The sequence below is a fragment of the Hemiscyllium ocellatum genome, chromosome 50, assembly GCF_020745735.1.
Source record: "Hemiscyllium ocellatum isolate sHemOce1 chromosome 50, sHemOce1.pat.X.cur, whole genome shotgun sequence".
In the NCBI taxonomy this organism is placed as follows: domain Eukaryota; kingdom Metazoa; phylum Chordata; class Chondrichthyes; order Orectolobiformes; family Hemiscylliidae; genus Hemiscyllium; species Hemiscyllium ocellatum.
Window position 1 is genome coordinate 4,330,285 of NC_083450.1, and position 26,153 is coordinate 4,356,437.

The 26,153-nt window shown below is 54.0% G+C and overlaps 2 protein-coding genes across 3 annotated transcripts in view; one reads left to right on the top strand and one right to left on the bottom strand.

The window, feature by feature from the left end:
- Window positions 1-14,428, top strand: part of LOC132805454 (diamine acetyltransferase 1-like) — a 37,229-nt gene extending 22,801 nt beyond the window's left edge. Inside the window, exon 6 of the mRNA XM_060820532.1 lies at window positions 14,101-14,428. The gene's annotated coding sequence lies outside the window, so the exon portion shown is untranslated. The remainder of the gene's footprint in view (window positions 1-14,100) is intronic.
- Window positions 6-25,793, bottom strand: LOC132805453 (diamine acetyltransferase 1-like). 2 transcript variants are annotated; one of them, XM_060820531.1, is made up of 6 exons: window positions 25,649-25,793; window positions 21,734-21,785; window positions 19,850-19,930; window positions 17,749-17,850; window positions 17,218-17,258; window positions 6-264 (listed from the first exon to the last, which is right to left on the bottom strand). In XM_060820531.1, the coding sequence occupies exons 1-6, from the start codon at window positions 25,709-25,711 to the stop codon at window positions 157-159; spliced, it is 447 nt and encodes a 148-aa protein (XP_060676514.1). In that variant the 5' UTR covers window positions 25,712-25,793; the 3' UTR covers window positions 6-156. The 2 variants fall into 2 exon arrangements, with proteins under 2 accessions (XP_060676514.1, XP_060676513.1); XM_060820530.1 differs by lacking the exon at window positions 6-264 and adding an exon at window positions 14,351-14,813.
- Window positions 25,794-26,153: the final 360 nt, after the last annotated feature.

Consider the following 26,153-nt stretch of genomic DNA (forward strand, 5'->3'; position numbering starts at 1 on the left):
GACTGTTTTCAACTGAAGCTGATTTTCATTAACGCTTGAGTTGTTTCGTCTCGAGAGAGAGGGGAGGGTGGTGTCCCTGCCTCTCGATATTTCCCACCCACAATAGGACACTGGGGGCTGACGGAGCCGTGAGCACCCTTGCGATCCCAGAACTCCTCAGCGAGAGATCGTCTTCAGAAGGTGCATGACGTGGAGGCTAAAACAATGCAGCCCATCACAGGTCAATGTCACAGCTTTGTGAAAATATATTCTCGATTGGTCACGCTGTTGGGAAAGACAAAAGCATCAGTAAACAAATACCGGGCTTGGTAGCAGTCTTCCACACCCAGTGAACTAATCTTTCACAAAATGCCAGCAATTGATCTCTCCTGCCTACAGTCCAACTCCCTCAGACCTTGGCTCCATCTGGCTCCCACAGCTTGCAATGCATCTTCCTCTACCAAAGATCCATTTCGCCCCCCTCCCTCAACTCCAAACCGTCTCCCTCACCTCCAATCGATCTCCTAGAGATTCCAACGCATCTCGTTCAACCTGCGATCCATGAGGGGCATGGACAGGGTGAATAGACAAGCTTTTTTTTCCCTGGGGTGGGGGAGTACAGAACTAGAGGGGCATAGGTTCAGGGTGAGAGGGGAAAGATATAAAAGAGACCTAAGGGGCAACTTTTTCACGCAAGGGGTGGTACGTGTATGGAATGAGCTGCCAGAGGATGTGGTGGAGGCTGGTACAATTGTAACATTTAAAAGGCATGAGGTTGGGGACATGAATAGGAAGGGTTTGGAGGGATATTGGCCAAGTGGAAGTAGATTGTGTTGGGAAATGATTAGATTAGATTCCCTACAGTGTGGAAACAGGCCCTTCAGCCCAACAAGTCCACACCGACCCTCCGACGAGTAACTCACCCAGGCCCATTTCCCCTCTGACTAACGCACCTAACAGTACAGGCAATTTAGCATGGCCAATTCACGTGACCTGCACAACTTTGGACTGTGGGAGGGAGTACCCACAGAAAATCCACAGACACGGGGAGAATGTGCAAACTCCACACAGATAGTCACCCAAGGCTGGAATCGAATCTGGGACCGAATGTGGAGGGCTCGATTGTAACACAGGACTAGATAGTAATCCAGTCCCATTTGCCAGCACGTGGCCCATATCCCTCCAAACCCTTTCTATTCATGTCCCCATCCAGAAGCCTTTTAAATGCTGTCATTGTACCAGCCTCCTCCATTTCCTCTGGCAACTCATTCCATACACGTACCACTCTCTGCGTGAAAAAATTGCCCCTTAGGTCCCTTTGCCCTCTAGTTCTGGACTCCGCCACTCCAGGGAAAAGACCTTGTCCATTTACCCTATCCATGCCCTTCATGATTTTATAAACTTCTATAAGGTCACCCCTCAACCTCCTATGCTCCAGGGAAAACAACTCCAGGCTATCCAGCCTCTCCTTATAACCCATACCCTGTGTTCCTGACACCCTCCAGATTAATCTCATCTGAACCCTCTCCAGATTAAAAATCTCCTTCCTGTAACAGGGCGACCAGAACAGGACACAGTTCTCCAGACGAAGCCTCACCAATGTCCTGTACAACCCCAACATGGTGTCCCAACTCCTGTACTCAAAGGTCTGACCAATGAAGGCAAGCATGTTAAACACCTTCTACACTGCAATCCTACACTCCACCCCCATGTACACCCTCACCCACAACATGACCTGCACCTCACCCACCCTCCCATTCACTTCCATCTTGACAAAGAGTCCCTGCCCACTCAGTCCTTTCTCCCTTCACACTCAGGGACAAAGGGTCAGAGCTGTGAGGGATTACGTTTCTATAGCGCCGGGCACTCTGGGAAGTCACCCTTTAGAAGGGTCAGCATAGTAAGCTCCCATGCACAGAGCTGTGACAATTCTCGGATTATCTCTTCTGGGGCAGGAACTTAGCCAAGGATATGCCGGAGAGGTCAGACCCTGTGCCATGGCTCCTTGCTTTGGAATGGCAGCTGGGCAGGGAGCCATTTTAATCCACATGCGAGAGTCCCATCCTGAAAGACAATACTCCCACAGTGCCCACTCCCTCGGTGCTGACCCTCCAACAGTGCCTGCTCCCTCAGCATTTACCCTCCCACAGTGCCCACTCCCTCAGCACTGACCCTCCCATAGTGTCCACTCCCTCAGCATTGACCCTCTCAAAGTGCCCACTCTCTTGGCACTGACCCTCCAACAGTGCCTGCCCCCTCAGCGCTAACCCTTCAACAGTGCCCACTCCCTCAGCGCGGACCCTCCCATTGTGCCCTCATCCTCAGCACTGACCCTCACACAGTGCCTACTCCCTCAGCACTGACCCTCCCACAGTGCCCACTCCCTCAGCACTGACTCTCCTACAGTGCCTACTCCCTCAGCACTAACCCTCCCACAGTGCCTACTCCCTCAGCACTGACTCTCCTACAGTGCCTACTCCCTCAGCATTGACCCTCCCATAGTGCCTGCTCCCTCAGCACTGACCCTCCCACAGTGCCTACTCCCTCAGCACTGACCCTCCCACAGTGCCCACTCCCTCAGCACTGACTCTCCTACAGTGCCTACTCCCTCAGCACGGACCCTCCCATAGTGCCCACTCCCTCAGCACTGACCCTCCCATAGTGCCTGCTCCCTCAGCACTGACCCTCCCATAGTGCCTGCTCCCTCAGCACTGACCCTCCCACAGTGCCTACTCCCTCAGCACTGACCCTCCCACAGTGCCCACTCCCTCAGCACTGACTCTCCTACAGTGCCTACTCCCTCAGCACTGACCCTCCCACAGTGCCTGCTCACTCTGCGGTGACCCTCCAACAGTGGATAGCACCAAAGGAGGTTGTAGGTTACAGAGGGACACAGATAAGCTGCAGAGCTGGGCTCAGAGGTGGCAAATGGGTTTAATGAGTAAAAGTGTGAGGTGATTCACTTTGGAAGGAGTAACAGGAATGCTGAGTCCTGGGCCAATGGTAAGATTCTTGGTAGTGTAGATGAGCAGAGGTATCTCAGTGTCCATACATAGATCCTTGAAAGTTGCCACCCAGGTTGACAGGGTGGTTAAGAAGGCATACGGTGTGTTAGCTTTTATTGGCAGAGCGATTGAGTTTCGGAACCATGAGGTCATGCTGTAGCTGTACAAAACTCTGGTGCAGCCGCACTTGGAGTACTGTGTACAGTTCTGATCTCCGCATTATAGGAAGGATGTGGGAGCTTTGGAAAGGGTTCAGAGGAGATTTACCAGGATGTTGCCTGGTATGGAGGCTTACGAGGAAAGGCTGAGGGAACTGAGGCTGTTTTCATTCGAGAAGAAGGTTGAGAGGTGACTTAATTGAGAGATATAAGACAATCAGAGGGTTAGATAGGGTGGACAGTGAGAGCCCTTTTCCTCGGATGGTGATGGCTAACACGAGCTTTAAGTTGAGGGGTGACAGATATAGGACAGATTACAGAGGTAGTTTCATTACTCAGAGATTGGTAGGGGTGTGGAACAGCCTGCCTGCAACAGTAGCAGATTCACCAACTTTAAGGCTATTTAAGTGGTCATTGGATACACATATGGATAAAAATAGAATAATGTAGGTTAGATGGGTTCATAGGTTGGTGCAACATCGAGGTCCAAAGGGCTGGGACTGTGCTGTAATGTTCTATGACAGTGCCCACTCCCTCAGCACTGACCCTCCGAGTGCCCACTCCCTCAGCACTGACCCTCTGAGAGTGCACACTTATTCAGAGCTGACCCTCCGACAATGCCCACTCCCTCAGTGCTGACCCTCCGACAGTGCCCACTCCCTCAGTGCTGACCCTCTGGCAGTGCCCACTCCCTCAGCATTGATCCTCCGACAGTGCCTGCTCCCTCAGCACTGACCCTCCGACAGTGCCTGCTCCCTCAGCACTGACCCTCCGACAGTGCCCGTTCCCTCAGTGCTGACCCTCCGACAGTTCCCGCTCCCTCAGCACTGACCCTTTGACAGTATCTGCTCCCTCAGCACTGACCATCTGACAGTATCCGCTCCCTCAGCACTGACCTCTGACAGTGCGGCACTCCCTCAGCACTGACCCTCTGACAGTGCCCACTCCCACAGCACTGACCCTCCGACAGTGCCCATTCCCTCAGCACTGACCCTCCGACAGTGCCCACTCCCTCAGCACTGACCCTCTGACAGTGCCCACTCCCACAGCCCTGACCCTCTGACAGTGCCCATTCCCTCAGCACTGACCCTCCGACAGTGCCCACTCCCTCAGCACTGACCCTCCGACAGTGCCCACTACCTCAGCACTGACCCTCTGACAGTGCTCACTCCCTCAGCACTGACCCTCCGACAGTGCCCATTCCCTCAGCACTGACCCTCCGACAGTGCCCACTCCCTCAGCACTGACGCTCCGACAGTGCCCACTCCCTCAGCACTGACCCTCCGACAGTGCCCATTCCCTCAGCACTGACCCTCCGACATTGCCCATTCCCTCAGCACTGACCCTCCGACAGTGCCCATTCCCTCAGCACTGACCCTCCGACAGTGCCCACTCCCTCAGCACTGACCCTCCGACAGTGCCCACTACCTCAGCACTGACCCTCTGACAGTGCTCACTCTTCAGCACTGACCCTCCGACAGTGCCCACTCCCTCAGCACTGACGCTCCGACAGTGCCCACTCCCTCAGCACTGACGCTCCGACAGTGCCCACTCCCTCAGCACTGACCCTCCGACAGTGCCCATTCCCTCAGCACTGACCCTCCGACATTGCCCATTCCCTCAGCACTGACCCTCCGACAGTGCCCATTCCCTCAGCACTGACCCTCCGACAGTGCCCGCTCCCTCAGCACTGACCCTTTGACAGTATCCACTCCCTCAGCACTGACCATCTGACAGTATCCGCTCACTCAGCACTTACCCTCTGACAGTGCGGCACTCCCTCAGCACTGACCCTCCGACAGTGCCCATTCCCTCAGCACTGATCCTCCGACAGTGCCCACTCCCTCAGCACTGACCCTCTGACAGTGCCCACTCCCTCAGCACTGACTCTCCGACAGTGCCCACTCCCTCAGCACTGACCCCCCGACAGTGCCCACTCCCTCAGCACTGACCCCCCGACAGTGCCCACTCCCACAGCCCTGACCCTCCGACAGTGTCCATTCCCTCAGCACTGACCCTCCCACAGTGCCCTTTCCCTCAGCACTGACCCTCCGACAGTGCCTGCTCCCTCAGCACTGACCCTCCGACAGTGCCCCTTCCCACAGCACTGACCCTCCGACAGTGCCCACTCCCTCAGCACTGACCCTCCGACAGTGCCCACTCCTTCAGCACTGACCCTCCGACAGTGCCCATTCCCTCAGCACTGACCCTCCGACAGTGCCCACTCACTCAGCACTGACCCTCTGACAGTGCCCACTCCCTCAGCACTGACTCTCCGACAGTGCCCACTCCCTCAGCACTGACCCTCTGACAGTGCCCACTCCCTCAGCACTGACCCCCCCGACAGTGCCCACTCTAACAGCCCTGACCCTCCGACAGTACCCATTCACTCAGCACTGACCCTCCCACAGTGCCCATTCCCTCAGCACTGACCCTCTGACAGTGCCCACTCCCACAGCCCTGACCCTCCGACAGTGCCCACTCCCTCAGCACTGACCCTCTGACAGTGCCCACTCCCACAGCCCTGACCCTCCGACAGTGCCCACTCCCTCAGCACTGACCCTCTGACAGTGCCCACTCCCTCAGCACTGATCCTCTGACAGTGCCCATTCCCTCAGCACTGACCCTCTGACAGTGCCCATTCCCTCAGCCCTGACCCTCCGACAGTGCCCACTCCCTCAGCACTGACCCATCTGACCGTGCCCACTCCCACAGCCCTGGCCCTCCGACAGTGCCCACTCCCTCAGCACTGACCCTCTGACAGTGCCCACTCCCTCAGCACTGACCCTCCGACAGTGCCCACTCCCTCAGCACTGACCCTCCCACAGTGCCCATTCCCTCAGCACTGACCCTCTGACAGTGCCCATTCCCTCAGCACTGACCCTCCGACAGTGCCCACTCCTTCAGCACTGACCCTCCCACAGTGCCCATTCCCTCAGCACTGACCCTCCGATAGTGCCCATTCCCTCAGCACTGACCCTCCGACAGTGCCCACTCCCTCAGCACTGACTCTCCGACAGTGCCAACTCCCTCAGCACTGACCCTCTGACCGTGCCCACTCCCACAGCCCTGACCCTCCGACAGTGCCCACTCCACAGCCTTGACCCTCTGACAGTGCCCACTCCCTCAGCACTGACCCTCTGACAGTGCCCACTCCCTCAGCACTGACCCTCCGACAGTGCCCATTCCCTCAGCACTGACCCTCCGACAGTGCCCGTTCCCTCAGCACTGACCCTCCGACAGTGCCCGTTCCCTCAGCACTGACCCTCCGACAGTTCCCGCTCCCTCAGCACTGACCCTTTGACAGTATCCGCTCCCTCAGCACTGACCATCTGACAGTGCCCATTCCCTCAGCACTGACCCTCTGACAGTGCCCACTCCAACAGCACTGACCCTCCGACAGTGCCCATTCCCTCAGCACTGACCCTCCGACAGTGCCCACTCCCTCAGCACTGACCCTCTGACAGTGCCCACTCCCACAGCCCTGACCCTCTGACAGTGCCCATTCCCTCAGCACTGACCCTCCGACAGTGCCCATTCCCTCAGCACTGACCCTCCGACAGTGCCCATTCCCTCAGCACTGACCCTCTGACAGTGCCCATTCCCTCAGCCCTGACCCTCCGACAGTGCCCACTCCCTCAGCACTGACCCATCTGACCGTGCCCACTCCCACAGCCCTGGCCCTCCGACAGTGCCCACTCCCTCAGCACTGACCCTCTGACAGTGCCCACTCCCTCAGCACTGACCCTCCGACAGTGCCCACTCCCTCAGCACTGACCCTCCCACAGTGCCCATTCCCTCAGCACTGACCCTCTGACAGTGCCCATTCCCTCAGCACTGACCCTCCGACAGTGCCCACTCCTTCAGCACTGACCCTCCCACAGTGCCCATTCCCTCAGCACTGACCCTCCGACAGTGCCCACTCCCTCAGCACTGACCCCCCGACAGTGTGGCCCTCCCTCAGCACTGACCCTCTGACAGTGCCCATTCCCTCAGCACTGACCCTCCGACAGTGCCCACTCCACAGCCTTGACCCTCTGACAGTGCCCACTCCCTCAGCACTGACCCTCTGACAGTGCCCACTCCCTCAGCACTGACCCTCCGACAGTGCCCATTCCCTCAGCACTGACCCTCCGACAGTGCCCGTTCCCTCAGCACTGACCCTCCGACAGTGCCCGTTCCCTCAGCACTGACCCTCCGACAGTTCCCGCTCCCTCAGCACTGACCCTTTGACAGTATCCGCTCCCTCAGCACTGACCATCTGACAGTGCCCATTCCCTCAGCACTGACCCTCTGACAGTGCCCACTCCAACAGCACTGACCCTCCGACAGTGCCCATTCCCTCAGCACTGACCCTCCGACAGTGCCCACTCCCTCAGCACTGACCCTCTGACAGTGCCCACTCCCACAGCCCTGACCCTCTGACAGTGCCCATTCCCTCAGCACTGACCCTCCGACAGTGCCCATTCCCTCAGCACTGACCCTCCGACAGTGCCCACTCCCGCAGCACTGACCCTCCGACAGTGCCCACTCCCTCAGCACTGACCCTCCGACAGTGCCCACTCCCTCAGCACTGACCCTCCGACAGTGCCCATTCCCTCAGCACTGATCCTCCGACAGTGCCCACTCCCTCAGCACTGACCCTCTGACAGTGCCCACTCCCTCAGCACTGACTCTCCGACAATGCCCACTCCCTCAGCACTGACCCTCCGACAGTGCCCACTCCCTCAGCACTGACCCCCCGACAGTGCCCACTCCCACAGCCCTGACCCTCCGACAGTGTCCATTCCCTCAGCACTGACCCTCCCACAGTGCCCATTCCCTCAGCACTGACCCTCCGACAGTGCCTGCTCCCTCAGCACTGACCCTCCGACAGTGCCCGTTCCCTCAGCACTGACCCTCCGATAGTGCCCATTCCCTCAGCACTGACCCTCCGACAGTGCCCACTCCCTCAGCACTGACTCTCCGACAGTGCCAACTCCCTCAGCACTGACCCTCTGACAGTGCCCACTCCCACAGCCCTGACCCTCCGACAGTGCCCACTCCCTCAGCACTGACACCCCGACAGTGTGGCCCTCCCTCAGCACTGACCCTCCGACAGTGCCCATTCCCTCAGCACTGACCCTCTGACAGTGCCCACTCCCTCAGCACTGACCCTCCGACAGTGCCCATTCCCTCAGCCCTGACCCTCCAACAGTGCCCACTCCACAGCCTTGACCCTCCGACAGTGCCCACTCCCTCAGCACTGACCCCCCGACAGTGTGGCCCTCCCTCAGCACTGACCCTCCGACAGTGCCTGCTCCCTCAGCACTGACCCTCCGACAGTGCCCGTTCCCTCAGCACTGACCCTCCGACAGTTCCCGCTCCCTCAGCACTGACCCTTTGACAGTATCCGCTCCCTCAGCACTGACCATCTGACAGTGCCCACTCCCTCAGCACTAACCCTCTGACAGTGCCCACTCCCACAGCCCTGACCCTCCGACAGTGCCCATTCCCTCAGCACTGACCCTCCGACAGTGCCCACTCCCTCAGCACTGACCCTCCCACAGTGCCCATTCCCTCAGCACTGACCCTCCGACAGTGCCCACTCCCTCAGCACTGACCCTCCCACAGTGCCCATTCCCTCAGCACTGACCCTCCGACAGTGCCCATTCCCTCAGCCCTGACCCTCCAACAGTGCCCACTCCACAGCCTTGACCCTCCGACAGTGCCCATTCCCTCAGCACTGACCCTCTGACAGTGCCCATTCCCTCAGCACTGATCCTCCGACAGTGCCTGCTCCCTCAGCACTGACCCTCCGACAGTGCCCGTTCCCTCAGCACTGACCCTCCGACAGTTCCCGCTCCCTCAGCACTGACCCTTTGACAGTATCCGCTCCCTCAGCACTGACCATCTGACAGTGCCCACTCCCTCAGCACTGACCCTCTGACAGTGCCCACTCCAACAGCACTGACCCTCTAACAGTGCCCATTCCCTCAGCACTGACCCTCCGACAGTGCCCACTCCCTCAGCACTGACCCTCTGACAGTGCCCACTCCCACAGCCCTGACCCTCTGACAGTGCCCATTCCCTCAGCACTGACCCTCCGACAGTGCCCATTCCCTCAGCACTGACCCTCCGACAGTGCCCACTCCCTCAGCACTGACCCTCCCACAGTGCCCATTCCCTCAGCACTGACGCTCCGACAGTGCCCATTCCCTCAGCACTGACCCTCCGACAGTGCCCACTCCCTCAGCACTGACTCTCCGACAGTGCCCACTCCCTCAGCACTGACTCTCCGACAGTGCCCACTCCCTCAGCACTGACCCTCTGACAGTGCCCACTCCCACAGCCCTGACCCTCCGACATTGCCCATTCCCTCAGCACTGACCCTCTGACAGTGCCCATTCCCTCAGCACTGACCCTCCGACAGTGCCCACTCCCTCAGCACTGACCCTCTGACAGTGCCCATTCCCTCAGCACTGACCCTCCGACAGTGCCCACTCCCTCAGCACTGACCCTCCGACAGTGCCCATTACCTCAGCACTGATCCTCCGACAGTGCCCACTCCCTCAGCACTGACCCTCTGACAGTGCCCACTCCCTCAGCACTGACTCTCCGACAGTGCCCACTCCCTCAGCACTGACCCTCCGACAGTGCCCACTCCCTCAGCACTGACCCCCCGACAGTGCCCACTCCCACAGCCCTGACCCTCCGACAGTGTCCATTCCCTCAGCACTGACCCTCCCACAGTGCCCATTCCCTCAGCACTGACCCTCCGACAGTGCCTGCTCCCTCAGCACTGACCCTCCGACAGTGCCCGTTCCCTCAGCACTGACCCTCCGACAGTGCCCGCTCCCTCAGCACTGACCCTCCGACAGTGCCCATTCCCTCAGCACTGACCCTCCGACAGTGCCCACTCCCTCAGCACTGACCCTCTGACAGTGCCCACTCCCTCAGCACTGACCCCCCGACAGTGCCCACTCCAACAGCCCTGACCCTCCGACAGTACCCATTCATTCAGCACTGACCCTCCCACAGTGCCCATTCCCTCAGCACTGACCCTATGACAGTGCCCACTCCCACAGCCCTGACCCTCCGACAGTGCCCACTCCCTCAGCACTGACCCTCTGACAGTGCCCACTCCCACAGCCCTGACCCTCCGACAGTGCCCACTCCCTCAGCACTGACCCTCTGACAGTGCCCACTCCCTCAGCACTGACCCTCTGACAGTGCCCATTCCCTCAGCCCTGACCCTCCGACAGTGCCCACTCCCTCAGCACTGACCCTCTGACCGTGCCCACTCCCACAGCCCTGGCCCTCCGACAGTGCCCACTCCCTCAGCACTGACCCTCCGACAGTGCCCACTCCCTCAGCACTGACCCTCTGACAGTGCCCATTCCCTCAGCACTGAACTTCTGACAGTGCCCATTCCCTCAGCACTGACCCTCCGACAGTGCCCCCTCCCTCAGCACTGACCCTCCGACAGTGCCCATTCCCTCAGCACTGACCCTCCGACAGTGCCCCCTCCCTCAGCACTGACCCTCCGACAGTGCCCATTCCCTCAGCACTGACCCTCTGACAGTGCCCACTCCCTCAGCACTGACCCTCTGACAGTGCCCATTCCCTCAGCACTCACCCTCCGATAGTGCCCATTCCCTCAGCACTGACCCTCCGACAGTGCCCACTCCCTCAGCACTGACTCTCCGACAGTGCCAACTCCCTCAGCACTGACCCTCTGACAGTGCCCACTCCCACAGCCCTGACCCTACGACAGTGCCCACTCCCTCAGCACTGACCCCCCGACAGTGTGGCCCTCCCTCAGCACTGACCCTCCGACAGTGCCCACTCCCTCAGCACTGACCCTCTGACAGTGCCCACTCCCTCAGCACTGACCCTCCGACAGTGCCCACTCCCTCAGCACTGACTCTCCGACAGTGCCCACTCCCTCAGCACTGACCCTCTGACAGTGCCCACTCCCACAGCCCTGACCCTCCGACAGTGCCCATTCCCTCAGCACTGACCCTCTGACAGTGTAGAGGGAGCTTTACTCTGTATCTAACCCCATGCTGTCCCTGGGAGAGTTTAATGGGGGACAGTGTAGAGGGAGCTTTCCTCTGTATTTAACCCCGTGCTGTCCCTGTCCTGGGATGGGGGGACAGTGTGGAGGGAGCTTTACTCTGTATCTAACCCCGTGCTGTCCCTGTCTCTGGGAGTGTTTGATGGGGGGGACAGTGGAGAGGGAGCTTTACTCTGTGTCTAACCCCGTGCTGTCCCTGTCCTGGGAGGGTTTGATTGGGGGGGGGGGGGGAGACAGTGTAGAGGGAGCTTTACTCTGAATCTAACCCCGTGTTGTTCCTGTCCTGGGAGGGTTTGATGGGGCGACAGTGTAGAGGAAGCTTTACTCTGTAGCTAACCCCGTGCTGTCCCTGTCCTGGGAGTGTTTGATGGAGGGACAGTGTAGAGGGAGCTTTACTCTGTATCTAACCCCGTGCTGTCCCTGTCCTGGGAGTGTTTGATGGGAGCACAGTGTAGAGGGAGCTTTACTCTGTATCTAACCACGTGCTGTCCCTGTCCCTGGGACTGTTTGATGGGGGACATTGTAGAGGGAGCTTTACTCTGTATCTAACCCCATGCTGTCCCTGTCCCTAGGTTGTTTGATGGGGGACAGTGTACAGGGAGCTTTACTGGAGTGATCATTATAGCCATAGAGATGTACAACACAGAAACAGACCCTCCAACTCAACTCATCCATGCCAACCAGATATCCTAATTAATCCAGTCCCATTTGCCAGCACTTGGCCCATATCCCTCCAAACCCTTCCTATTCATATACACATCCAGATGCCTTTTAAGCGTTGCAATTGTACCAGCCTCCACCACTTCCTCTGGCAGCTCATTCCATACACGTACCACCCTCTGTGTGAAAAAGTTGCCCCTTAGGTCTCTTTTAAATCCTTCCCCTCTCACCCTAAACCTATGCCCCTCTAGTTCTGGACTCCCCCCACCCCAGGAAAAAGACTTTGTCTATTTATCTTATCCATGCCCGTCATAATTTTGTAACCCCTCAGCCTCCGACACTCCAGGGAAAACAGCCCCAGCCTGTTCAGCCTCTCCCTGTAGCTCAAATCCACCAACTCGAACAACATCCTTGTAAATCTTTTCTGAACCCTTTCAGGTTTCACAACATCTTTCCGATAGGAAGGAGACCAGGATGGCATGCAATATTCCAACAGTGGCCTAACCAATGTCCTGTACAGCCGCAACATGACCTCCCAACTCCTGTACTCAATACAGGAAAGCATACCAAACGCCTTCTTCACTATCCCATCTACCTGCGACTCCACTTTCAAGGAGCTATGAACCTGCACTCCAAGGTCTCTTTGTTCAGCAACACTCCCTAGGACCTTACCATTAAGTGTATAAGTCCTGCTAAGATTTGCTTTCCCAAAATGCAGCACCTCGCATTTATCTGAATTAAACTCCAACTGCCACTTCTCAGCCCATTGGCCCATCTGGTCAAGATTCTGTTGTAATCTGAGGTAACCCTCTTCGCTGTCCACTACACCTCCAATTTTGGTGTCATCTACAAACTTACTAACTGTACCTCTTATGCTCACATCCAAATCATTTATGTAAATGACAAAAAGTAGTTAATCACTTCTGTATCCCTGCTAATCTGTTACCTTTCTAACACCATGGACTGTCATCTTTTTGAGTTAGCACGTTAAACAATGCCTTCTGAAAATCCAGATATATTGTATCCACAACTTTCCCTATATCTATCAGACTTCAGTTTGAAATCGTGAGTAATAAAGATGGAGGGCTCGGTTCTCTGTTATCTCAGACCTTGTCAGACACTGTCACCTCCCCAAACAACCCTTCAGGAATGGATACACAGATGCACTAGATTGTTCACCGCTCCCAGAATGAGTGGTGGGGAGATAACCAATGGAGGGAAGGATATCCCAGCATGCATGGCTGTAGGGGGCACCCTCTATTAAAACCTCAGCAAGTGGGCTTTTAGTGGACCCCTTGTCACTGGGATTATAGAGTCATAGAGATGTACAGCACAGAAACAGACCCTTCAGTCCAACCCGTCCATGCTGACCAGGGGTGACACGGTGGCTCAGTGGTTAGCACTGCTGCCTCACAGCACCAGGGTCCCAGATTCGATTCCAGCCTTGGGTGACTATCTGTGTGGAGTTTGCACATTCTCCCCGTGTCTGTGTGGATTTTCTGTGGGTACTCCCTCCCACAGTCCAAAGTTGTGCAGGTCACGTGAATTGGCCATGCTAAATTGCCTGTACGGTTAGGTGCGTTAGTCAGAGGGGAAATGGGCCTGGGTGAGTTACTCGTCGGAGGGTCGGTGTGGACTTGTTGGGCTGAAGGGCCTGTTTCCACACTGTAGGGAATCTAATCATTTCCCAACACAATCTACTTCCACTTGGCCAATATCCCTCCAAACCCTTCCTATTCATGTCCCCATCCTCATGCCTTTTAAATGTTACAATTGTACCAGCCTCCACCACATCCTCTGGCAGCTCATTCCATACACGTACCACCCCCTGCGTGAAAACGTTGCCCCTTAGGTCTCTTTTATATCTTTCCCCTCTCACCCTGAACCTATGCCCGTCTAGTTCTGTACTCCCCCACCCCAGGGGAAAAAAAGCTTGTCTATTCACCCTATCCATGCCCCTCATGGATCGCAGGTTGAACGAGATGCGTTGGAATCTCTAGGAGATCAATTGGAGGTGAGGGAGACGGTTTGGAGTTGAGGGAGGGGGGCGAAATGGATCTTTGGTAGAGGAAGATGCATTGCAAGCTGTGGGAGCCAGATGGAGCAAAGGTCTGAGGGAGTTGGACTGTAGGCAGGAGAGATCAATTGCTGGCATTTTGTGAAAGATTAGTTCACTGGGTGTGGAAGACTGCTACCAAGCCCGGTATTTGTTTACTGATGCTTTTGTATTTCCCAACAGCGTGACCAATGGAGAATATATTTTCACAAAGCTGTGACATTGACCTGTGATGGGCTGCATTGTTTTAGCCTCCACGTCATGCACCTTCTGAAGACGATCTCTCGCTGAGGAGTTGTGGGATCGCAAGGGTGCTCATGGCTCCATCAGCCCCCAGTGTCCTATTGTGGGTGGGAAATATCGAGAGGCAGGGATACCACCCTCCCCTCTCTCGAGACGAAACAACTCAAGTGTTAATGAAAATCAGCTTCAGTTGAAAACAGTCTCTGAGTTTATTTGTAAGGCTAACAGAAATGAGGCTAACAGGTTATTATGGATGTTAAGGACGGACTCTACACCGGAGTTACTTCAGTGAGAGTTTCTCTCTGATTGGGCAGGTGGTCAGCCTCCTGTAGCGCCACACACTGGTGGGAGGCTATGACTGTAGCGTGACATGTTTACATAAGGATTCCCCATTCTCCAAGGCCAGGGTGGGATTTCTCCTGTTCACGGGGAATTCTCTGTGCTCTCCCTGTTTATGGAGAGGGAGAGGCCGGGACATTCTGCCCCTTTCCTCCTGTTAGCTTTTCCAGCTGTTCCTGCTCCAACCTGAAGAGATGCCAGCCTTCCGACTTGGTCAGATCCACGGCCCCCTTCGCCTGGTAGAAGTCAATGCTTGGAAAGTTGTTATTCCGGACAACAAAGTTCACCAGGGAGCATTTGTTCTGTATCGCGATCTGTGAGAATGCACACAACTCACACGGTTAAATAAGGGACTGTGGATTCAGGAAACCTATCGACTGGAGGCTGGTGGCCACTGGAGTGCCACAGAGATTGGTGCTGGGTCCACTGCTTTTCATCATTGACGTAAATGATTTTGGATGTGAACTCGGGAAGCACAGTTAAGTAAGTTTGCAGATGACACCAACATTGGAGGTGTTGTGGACAGCGAAGAAAGTTACCTCTGAGTGCACCAGGATCTTAGAGTCATAGAGATGTACATCATGGAAACAGATTCTCAAGTTCAACCTGACCATGCCAACACAATCCAATCCCACCTGCCAGCACCCGGCCCATATCCCTCCAAACCCTTCCTGTTCATATACCCATCCAAATGCCTCTTAAATGTTGCAATTGTACCAGCCTCCACCACTTCCTCTGGCAGCTCATTCCATACACGTACCACCCTCTGTGTGAAAAAGTTGCTCCTTAGGTCTCTTTTATATCTTTCCCCTCTCACCCTAAACCTATGCCCTCTAGTTCTGGACTCCCCCTCCCCAGGGAAAAGACTTTGTCTATTTATCCTATCCATGCCCCTCATAATTTTATAAACCTCTATAAAGTCACCCCTCAGCCTCTGACGCTCCAGGGAAAACAGCCCTAGCCTGTTCAGCCTCTCCCTGTAGCTCAAACCCTCCAACCCTGGCAACATCCTTGTAAGTCTTTTCTGACCCCTTTCAAGTTTCACAACATCTTTCCGATAGGAAGGAGACCAGAATTGCACGCAATATTCCAACAGTGGCCTAACCAATGTCCTGTACAGCTGCAACATGACCTCCCAACTCCTGTACTCAATACTCTGACCAATAAAGGAAAGCATACCAAACGCTGCCTTCACTATCCTATCTACCTGCGACTCCACTTTCAAGGAGCTACGAACCTGCACTCCAAGGGCTCTCTTTTGATCAGGTGGGCAGAGGAGTGGCAGATGGAGTTTAATTCAGATAAATGTGAGGTACTGCATTTTGGGAAATCAAATCTTAGCAGGACTTATACACTTAATGGTAAGGTCCTAGGGAGTGTTGCTGAACAAAGAGACCTTGGAGTGCAGGTTCATAGCTCCTTGAAAGTGGAGTTGCAGGTAGATAGGATAGTGAAGGCGGCGTTTGGTATGCTTTCCTTTATTGGTCAGAGTATTGAGTACAGGTGTTGGGAGGTCATGTTGCGGCTGTACAGGACATTGGTTAGGCCACTGTTGGAATATTGGGTGCAATTCTGGTCTCCTTCCTATCGGAAAGATGTTGTGAAACCTGAAAGGGTTCAGAAAAGATTTACAAGGATGTTGTTCGAGTTGGTGGATTTGAGCTACAGGGAGAGGCTGAACAAGCTGGGGCTGTTTTCCCTGGAGCGTCGGAGGCTGAGGGGTTACAAAATTATGACGGGCATGGATAAGATAAATAGACAAAGTCTTTTTCCTGGGGTGGGGGGAGTCCAGAACTAGAGGGGCATAGGTTTAGGGTGAGAGGGGAAAGATATAAAAGAGACCTAAGGGGCAACTTTTTCACACAGAGGGTGGTACGTGTGTGTGGAACGAGCTGCCAGAGGATGTGGTGGAGGCTGGTACAATTGCAACGTTTAAAAGGCATCTGGATGGGGATATGAATAGGAAGGGTTTGGAGGGATATGGGCCAAGTGCTGGCAAATGGGACTGGATTAATTAGGATATCTGGTTGGCATGGATGAGTTGAGTTGGAGGGTCTGTTTCTGTGTTGTACATCTCTATGGCTATAATGATCACTCCAGTAAAGCTCCCTGTACACTGTCCCCCATCAAACAACCTAGGGACAGGGACAGCATGGGGTTAGATACAGAGTAAAGCTCCCTCTACAATGTCCCCCATCAAACAGTCCCAGGGACAGGGACAGCACGTGGTTAGATACAGAGTAAAGCTCCCTCTACACTGTGCTCCCATCAAACACTCCCAGGACAGGGACAGCACGGGGTTAGATACAGAGTAACGCTCCCTCTACACTGTCCCTCCATCAAACACTCCCAGGACAGGGACAGCACGGGGTTAGATTCAGAGTAAAGCTTCCTCTACACTGTCCCCCATCAAACACTCCCAGGGACAGGGACAGCACGGGGTTAGATACAGAGTAAAGCTCCCTCTACACTGTCCCCCATCAAACACTCCCAGGGACAGGAACAGCACGGGGTTGGATACAGAGTAAAGCTCCCTCTACACTGTCCCCCATCAAACACTCCCAGGGACAGGGACAGCACGGGGTTAGATACAGAGGAAAGCTCCCTCTACACTGTCCCCCATCAAACACTCCCAGGGACAGGGACAGCACGGGGTTAGATACAGGGTAAAGCAGATCCTAACTGCAGTAAATAACCCACAAACTGTTCCTTTGTTACCTCCGTCACTCTCTGCAGAAGTGCATCACCAATTCCTCGGTCTGAAATAAAAAAACAGGGGTGGAGATCGACATCACAAAACATAAAACGACAAGAGATTCATGAGATAAAATTTGTGCCCTGGCCACGTGGGAAGGTACCACGGGCAGGTGAACGAAAATGGACATTCAGATCAATATTTAGCACATTGTACAGGGTTAAGGAAGAAATTCCTCAAACGGAAATCAGGAGATGGAAAATACACTGGATTAGTAAATGCTGGGGGTGACAGTGATAGGGAGGGGGTGTATGGGCTGGAGGGGGTGACAGGGATAGGGAGGGGGTGTAGGGGCTGGAGGGGGTGACAGGGATAGGGAGGAGGTGTAGGGGGCAGAGGGGGTGACAGGGATAGGGAGGAGGTGTAGGGGACAGAAGGGGTGACAGAGTTAGGGATTGGGGTGTAGTGAAGATGGTTTCTGGTTTACCGTGACACAGCCGGATGTGAACGACACTGGCTGTGCGAAGGCTGCATGTGCTGTGGGCGAGACTCACCATGAAAACCCTTCATGACGTACAGATCTTCCAGGTAAATGGCTCTTCCCTTCCACGTCCCGTAGCTGGGGAAGTATAAGGCAAAGCCCACAACAGTGTGTCCTACAGACAGAGAAGCCAGGGTCAGTCCCAGACCGGGGGGATTAGGGAGTCACCCATTCCCCCTATTCTGCCTCTCACCATATCCTCCAGGCACTGTCCTTCATTTCCCAAACAGCGGGATACGCTCCAGACCACAGATCAGGAAATTATCCACACACGACCAAGAGGCACCGGGAAAGAGCTGGGTTTTAGCAAGTGGCTTAAAGGAGAACAGAGAGAGAGAGAAAGAGAGAGAGAGACGGAGAGGGACGGAGAGACAGAGAGAGAGAGAAGAGAGAGACACAGAGAGAGAGAGAGAGAGAGACACACAGAGAGAGAGAGACACAGAGAGAGAGAGTGAGAGAGAGAGAGAGGGAGAGACAGAGAGAGAGAGACAGTGAGAGACTGAGAGAGATGGAGAGACACAGAGAGAGAAAGAGAGAGAGAGACACAGAGAGAGAGGGAGAGACAGAGAGAGTGAGAGAGAGAGACACATAGAGAGAGAGAGAGAGGAAGAGACACAGAGAGAGACACAGAGAGAGAGGGAGAGACATAGAGAGACACAGAGAGAGACAGAGACACAGAGAGAGAGAGACACAGAGAGAGAGACAGCGAGCGAGAGAGAAAGAAAGAGAGGGCTGAGAGAGAGGCAGAGAGACAGAGACACAGAGAGAGAGATAGAGAAACAGCGAGAGAGAGGGACAGAGAGAGAGAGAGAGATAGAGAGAGGCAGACAGAGAGAAAAAGAGACAGACAGACAGAGAGAAAGAGAGATACAGAGAGAGAGACAGAGAGAAAGAGAGGGACTGAGAGAGAGGCAGGCAGACAGAGAGAGAGACAGAGAGAGAGCGCGACAGAGAGAGACAGACAGAGACAGGCAGACAGAGAGAGACAGACAGAAAGAGACAGACAGAGAGAGTGAGAGACAGAGAGAGAGAAAGAGAGAGAGAGATGGAGAGGTTTAGGGAGGGAGTTACCACGCTCACTCAGACATCCAAAGGCATGACCTCCGGTGGTGGGGCGATGAGAGGCTGGGGATGGTCAAGAGGCCGGGACTGGGGGGGAAGAAGAGATCTCGGAGGAAGTGAGAGAGTTAGGGAGAAGGGAAGGAATATTGGGGCTGGAGGAGGAGACATAGATGGGGGGGTGGGTAGGGGGCTGGAGGGGGTGACAGAGATAGGGAGGGGGTGTAGGGGCTGGAGGGGGTGACAGAGATAGGGAGGGGGTGTAGGGGCTGGAGGGGGTGACAGAGATAGGGAGGGGGTGTAGGGGCTGGAGGGGGTGACAGAGATAGGGAGGGGGTGTAGGGGCTGGAGGGGGTGACAGAGATAGGGAGGGGGTGTAGGGGCTGGAGGGGGTGACAGAGATAGGGAGGGGGTGTAGGGGGCTGGAGGGGGTTACAGAGATAGGGAGGGGGTGTAGGGGCTGGAGGGGGTGACAGAGATAGGGAGGGGGTGTAGGGGCTGGAGGGGGTGACAGAGATAGGGAGGGGTGTAGGGGATGGAGGGGGTGATAGGGATAGGGAGGGGGTTTGGGACCTCGATCGGGTTATGGAAATGGGGGGGGGCGGTGAGAGCTGGAGTGGGTTATAGAGTTAGGGTGGGGTTTGCAAACTGGAGGAGGTTCCAGAGTTATGGAGGGGGTTTTGAAGATGGAGGGGTTTAAACTGCATGACGAGACGTGTAAAACAGAGTCTGGATAGGGAGCAGCCGAGGGGCAAGGACAACAGGGACTGGGGTGGGGTGGTGGGGGTGTCGGGGTGGGTGGGAGGGGTGTGGGGTAGAGGGTGGGGACAGCAGAGTGTTGGGTGAGGTGAATCTGCAGGAGGATGGAGGCTGCTGGACCAGCCTTGAGGGAGGAGATTTCCTGACATTTGGCCCAATGCTGGAAATACAGCGGCGAGAGACAAAGAAAGAGAGAGAGAGACAGAGAGAGAGACAGAGAGAGACAGAGACAGAGAGAGACAGAGAGAGACAAAGACAGAGAGACAGAGAGAGAGACTGGGCCCATTGGCGATTACCTCGACACGCCTGATCTGCTGGAACCTCTGCCACAAGACTTTTGTAATAGGGACCTTCTGTGAATCCATCCCGTATCAGGCCTGTGGGACATCACAACAGAATGTTCATGTTCTCAAAGTGCCCCACCTTCCAGAAACTCTGGGTGTGCATCAGTGTGTCTGTGTGTGTGTTCTATGTGAGTGAGAGAGTATGTATAAATGAGTCTGTGTGTGGGACAGTGTGTTTTCAAAAGTGTGTGTGTGCGAGAGAGACAGAGACAGTGTGTGTGTGTGTGTGTGTGTGTGTGTGAGAGAGAGAGAGAGAGAGACAGTGTCTGTCTGTCTATCTGTGTGAGAGAGACAGAGAGAGACTGTGTGTGTTTGTATGTGAGAGAGAGACAGAGACTGTGTGTGTATGTGTGTGTGTGTGTGTGAGAGACTGTGTGTGAGAGAGAGACAGAGACTGTGTGTGTATGTGTGTGTGTGTGTGTGAGAGAGAGAGAGAGAGACTGTGTGTGAGAGGTTAAGAGTCTACATGTCAAAACACGTGTGTCTGTGTGAAGTTTGTATATATGTGTGTGTGTGACCGTTTGAGTGTGTGTGTGTGTGTGTGAGAGAGTGTGTGACCGTTTGAGTGTGTGTGTGTGAGAGAGTGTGTGTGACTGTTTGAGTGTGTGCAAGTGCTTGAGTTCATAGATGAAGACAGTGAAACGTTTACAAGTCACCACTGAGACACCACCTTAGTTACAAAAGCATCTAGGCACAGATTCGTTGGCACAAATTCTTAGGAAAAACATAACTAGAAAAGAAAAAAGATAGAAATGCCACCATTTGTATGTGTGAATCAGTTGGACAAGAGAAAACGTGTGTGTGAGGCGTCTGGTGGTGAGGGAGTGGTGATAGAGGAGGCCCAGGACCTCCATGTCCTCGGCAGAGTGGGAGGGGGAGTTGAAATGTTGGGCCAGGGGGCGGTGGGGTTGATTGGTGCGGGTGTCCCGGAGATGTTCCCTAAAGCGCTCTGCGAGAAGGCGTCCAGTCTCCCCAATGTGGAGGAGACCGCATCGGGAGCATTGGATACAATAGAACACAGAACAATACGGCGCAGAACAGACCCTTCGGCCCTCGATGTTGCGCCGACCCTGTGAACTATTCTCAGCTTGTTCCCCCCTACACTATCCCATCATCATCCATGTGCTTATCCAAGGATTGTTTAAATAAATGACATGTGTGGAGGTGCAGGTGAAAGTTTGATGGAACGGGAAGACTCCTTTAGGGCCTTGGATGGAGGTGAGGGAGGGGAGGTGTGGGCACAGGTTTTGCAATTCCTGCGGTGGCAGGGGAAGGTGCCAGGATGGGAGGGTGGGTTGTTGGGGAGCGTGGACCTGACCAGGTAGTCACGGAGGGAACGGTCTTTGTGGAAAGTGGATAGAGGTGGAGAGGGAAATATATCCCTGGTGATGGGGTCCAAACCCTCCCCACCCCTATCCCCACCGCCCTGTGGCCCAACGTTTCAACTCCCCCTCCCACTCTGCCAAGGACATGCAGGTCCAGAGTCTCTTCCGCCACTGCACCCTCACCACCCGATGCCTGGAGGAATAACCCTTCATCTTCCACCTCAAAACTCTTCCAACCTCAGGGAATCAATGTGGACTTCAGCAGTTTCCTCATTTCCCCTCCCCCCCCCACCTCACCCCAGTTCCAACCTTCCTCGGATGCTGCCCGACCTGCTGTGCTTTTCCAGCACCATTCTAATCATGTCTGTGCGAGTGTATGTGCACACAAGACTGAGTGTGTCTAGTGAGTATGTTGTGTGTGTGTGTGTGTGTGTGAGAAAGAGAGAGATAGGGAGGGAGGGAGATATGAATGAAGTTGGCAAGATCTCATTGTATCAAGTCAGTGTCTCACCTTCTTCAGCCTGCGTGACCTGTTCCGAAAGGTTTTCATTTTCAGCCAGTTCCTAAAACAAACAGAAAACCCAAATGAAATGATGTGAGATGTCCCACCCTCCAAAGAGGAAACTGTTCAGGGAGCGGGGAGTGAAGAGTGGGGCAAATGGGTAGCGATTTGGGGATGGGATGCAGAGTGATAGAGGGTTTACAACACTGAAAGTGGCCCTTCGGCCCATCATATCCATACCAATCATCAAGCACGCCATTCTAATCCCATTGTCCAGAAACGGACCCATCGCCTTCAAGTCCACATGTAAATAACTTTTCAATGACTTGAGGGTTTCTGTCTCAACCGCCCTTATAGGCAGTGAGTTCCAGACTCCCACCTTGAAAGAGTGGTCACAGGTAAACAGGGTAGTGAAGGTAGTGTTCTTTTATGGTCAATGCATTGAGTACAGGAGTCGGGAGGTCATGTTGCAACTGTACAGGACATTGGTTCGGTCACTTTTGCAATACTGCATTCAATTCTGGTCTCCCTGCTACAGGAAAGATATTCTGAAACTTGAAAACATACAGAAAAGATTCACAAGGATGTTGCCAGGATTGGAGGGTTTGAGTATTTGGAGAGGGTGCAGAGAAGGTTTACGAGGATGTTGCCTGGTCTGGAAGGTGCTCGCTGTGAAGAGAGGTTGAGTTGGTTAGGTTTGTTTTCATTAGAAAAAAGGAGATTGAGGGGGGACCTGATTGAGGTTCACAAAATCATGAAGGGGATAGACAGGGTGGATGGAGATAAGCTTTTTCCCCAGGGTAAATGATTCAATAACGAGAGGCTTTCAAGGTGAGAGGTGGAAAGTTTAAGAGCGATACACGCGGTAAGTACTTCACACAGAGGGTGGTGGGTGTTTGGAACGTGTTGCCAGCAGAGGTGGTAGAGACAGGCAGGGTAGATTCATTTACGATGCGTCTGGACAGATGCAGGAGTAGGTGGGGAGCAGAGGGATACAGATGCTTAGGAATTGGGCGACAGGTTTAGACATACATTTGGATCAGTTCAGGCTTGGAGGGCCGAAGGGCCTGTACCTGGGCTGTAAATTTTCTTTGTTCTTTGAATGGCCAGTCCCCGGATGCATCAGAGGCTGAGGGGTGACCTTATAGAGGTTTATAAAATCATGAGGGGATTGGATAGGGTGAATACTTTTTTCCCCTCAAAGTAGAGGAGTCCAAAGCTAGAGGGGCATAGGTTTAGGGGGAGAGGAGAAAGATTTAAAATGACCTAAAGGACAACTTTTTCACGCAGAGGGTGGTACGTGTATGGAATGAGCTGCCGGGGGAAGTGGTAGAGGCTGGTACAATTACAACATTTAAAAAATTAAAAATCACCCAACACCAAATTACAGTCCAACTGGTTTCTTTAGGAAAACTAGCTTAGATGGTGCGTGGCAGGTATTCATGTGACTCAGCCAACATCGTCTATCTCATACGCTGCAGGAAAGGATTACTTACAGTGTGGAAACAGGTCCTTCGGCCCAACAAGTCCACACCGACCCGCAACCCACCCATACCCCTACGTTTACCCCTTACCTAACACTACGGGCAATTTAGCATGGCCAATTCACCTGGCCCGCACATCTTTGGACTGTGGGAGGAAACTGGAGCACCCGGAGGAAACCCACGCAGACACGGGGAGAACGTGCAAACTCCACACAGTCAGTCGCCCGAGGCGGGAATTGAACCCGGGTCTCCAGCGCTGTGAGACAGCAGTGCTAACCACTGTGCCATCTCGAGGCATGGTACATTGGTGAGACCATCAGATGCTACAACAATAGATAAATGGATCCTGTATTCCTGATGAAGGGCTTTTGCCCGAAACGTCGATTTTACTGCTCCTCGGATGCTGCCTGAACTGCTGTGCTTTTCCAGGACCTCCAATCCAGAAATAGATGAATGGACACTGCCAGACTGGGGAACAGTTGGGGATCTCTTCAGCAGTCAAGCACATTCGGCCTTGGATCTTCGGGTGACCGTCCTTCAAGTGGTCTTTGGGATAGGTAACAACGCCTCCGAGCAGGAGCTGATAGTCAAGTTTGGTAGCTATGAGAATGGCCTCAACTGGGACCTTGGGTTCATGTCACACTACAGGTGTGACACATTATACCACATTATACACTCTCTCACACTCATACATACACACACACACACACTTCCATACTCACACACCCATACAGACTCTCTCTCATACATATGCTGTATCTCAGACAAACATACAACCCCCGCACTCACACCCCCGCGCACACTCTCTCACAGGCTTATACTCCGTCACAGTCACGCACACATTCTGCCAAGCACGCTCACACACATGCATCCACACACACATACGTCTAGGAGGTGAATTTGCATTTGCAGAATTATATTTTGCAGATCATCTTCTATTTTGCTCAAAAAGCACACAATCTGCAGGAAGATTATCCATGTGACAGTTTGTAAATTCTTGCTTTTGGAAATCGAACCAGTCTGACTCAAGACTGGAATACAGACAGACTCTAACCTCACACCTTCAATGCACTGTCGGAGCTGAGATGTCACCTTTTTTTTTAAACAAAACCTTAAGTTATCTCGGGAATGTGACTTGAAAGCATTTCTGGGATTTACATATTAAGGCATCAAAACTTACAACCCATTCTGAAAGATGAAAGACTTAACAGCAATCTCGGTTTGTTCAATGTATCGCATCAGTTGTAGGACACTGTGAAATTTTTGCTATAAATTCTGTGTCCTATGATCCTGCCCCACTCACTACCTGACAGAGGAGCAGCGCTCCGAAAGCTAGTGCTTTCAAATAAACCTGTTGGACTATAACCTGGTGTTGTGTGATTTTTAACTTGGTCCATCCCAATCCAGGCACCTCCTTATCAGAGCTAACATTTAAAAGGGTACATGAATAGGAAGGGTTTAAAGTGACCAAATGCTGGTAAAAGGGGCTAGATTAATTTAGGACATCTGGTCAGCGTGGCCGGAAGGTGTGTTTCCATGCTGTACATCTCCATGGCTCTGGGTGAAAAACATTTCCCTCAAACCCACCCCATAAACCCCGTGGGTAGCATGGTGGCTAGCACTGTTGCCTCACAGCACCAGGGAGCTGGGTTCGATTCCAGCCTCGGGCGACTGTCTGCGTGGAGTTTGCACATTCTCCCCGTGTCTGCGTGGGTTTCCTCCGGGTGCTCCGGTTTCCTCCCACCATGTGCAGGTTAGGGTGAATTGGCCACGCTAAACTACCCGTAGTGTTAGGTGAAGGGGTGAATGTAGGGGAATGGGTCTGGGTGCTCAGCGGGTCAGTGTGGACTTGTTGGGCCGAAGGGCCTGTTTCCCCTCTGTAACTAATCTAATCTAAAGGGGAAAAAAAAACTGCCTGCTATTTCAAACTGTGCCCACTTTACTGACATGGGGGAAAAAGTTTATCCCTGCCTGTAAACCTCACAACCCCCAGCTCTCTGGAAAACATACAGCCCCATCCTAAACGCCTTGGCTCCTGTGTTTAGTGTCTCAGTAACTAAAAACACAATTAAAAATCACACAACACCAGGTTATAGTCCAACAGGTTTAATTGGAAGCACACTAGCTTTCCTAGAGAGGCTCCTTCATCAGGTGATACTAAAAGCAAGTATCTTAGCATTGTCCACCCTCCTGTACAGTCCAGTAACTTTTCAGATGAATAGACCCACTGTGCACAGTTCACCACGCCACAGGCCTGTGCACACTTTGAATCACCCAAGTCCTGTAAGAAAAGTGCAGAGCATTTTGCAGCCCAGGGGCTAGAGGGGATACCAGCAAGTTTTTCCTCTCTCTATCCTGTTCCCTTGCCCAAATCTGGTGAAGTTGCATGCCTCTCTGTCCTGTCCTGTCCTCTTTTTGCAGGCTTGCTGCTGAGACAGACCTTAATCAGTGCAGCGATCTGCACCGTGTCTTCCACTGTCGCCTCCCGAACAGTGAATGCCATAACTCACTGAAATATAGCGCAGCAGCACAGTGCCTGTACACCGCAGATCTCTCTAGGACCCAGCGGCGCAGGGAACCCATTGGCCCGGGCGCGGCGCAGGGAACCATTGACCCGGCCGCTGCCACTGCAAAGCTGGGGGGGGAGCCTCGTTCATAAAATACACAAACCCCCACCTAAAATCCAACAAAGATGAGTATTTTCCCGAGATGTCTTTTTATTTTAATTATAATTCTCTCTTTATCGACACTACTGAGATTTTTCCTGCTGAATGCAACTTGAAGAAGTGCCACTTAGATAGTCTCTCCCCCCACCCCCAACATCAGGTGAACTGTCCGGACTCCGCCGGTCTCCCGAGCCGCAACAACCAACTTGCAGCCGCGGGGTCCTAGTGGCCGTCGCAATATCCAACACACCCAACCTAGCCCACTCCTCTCTCTCTCCT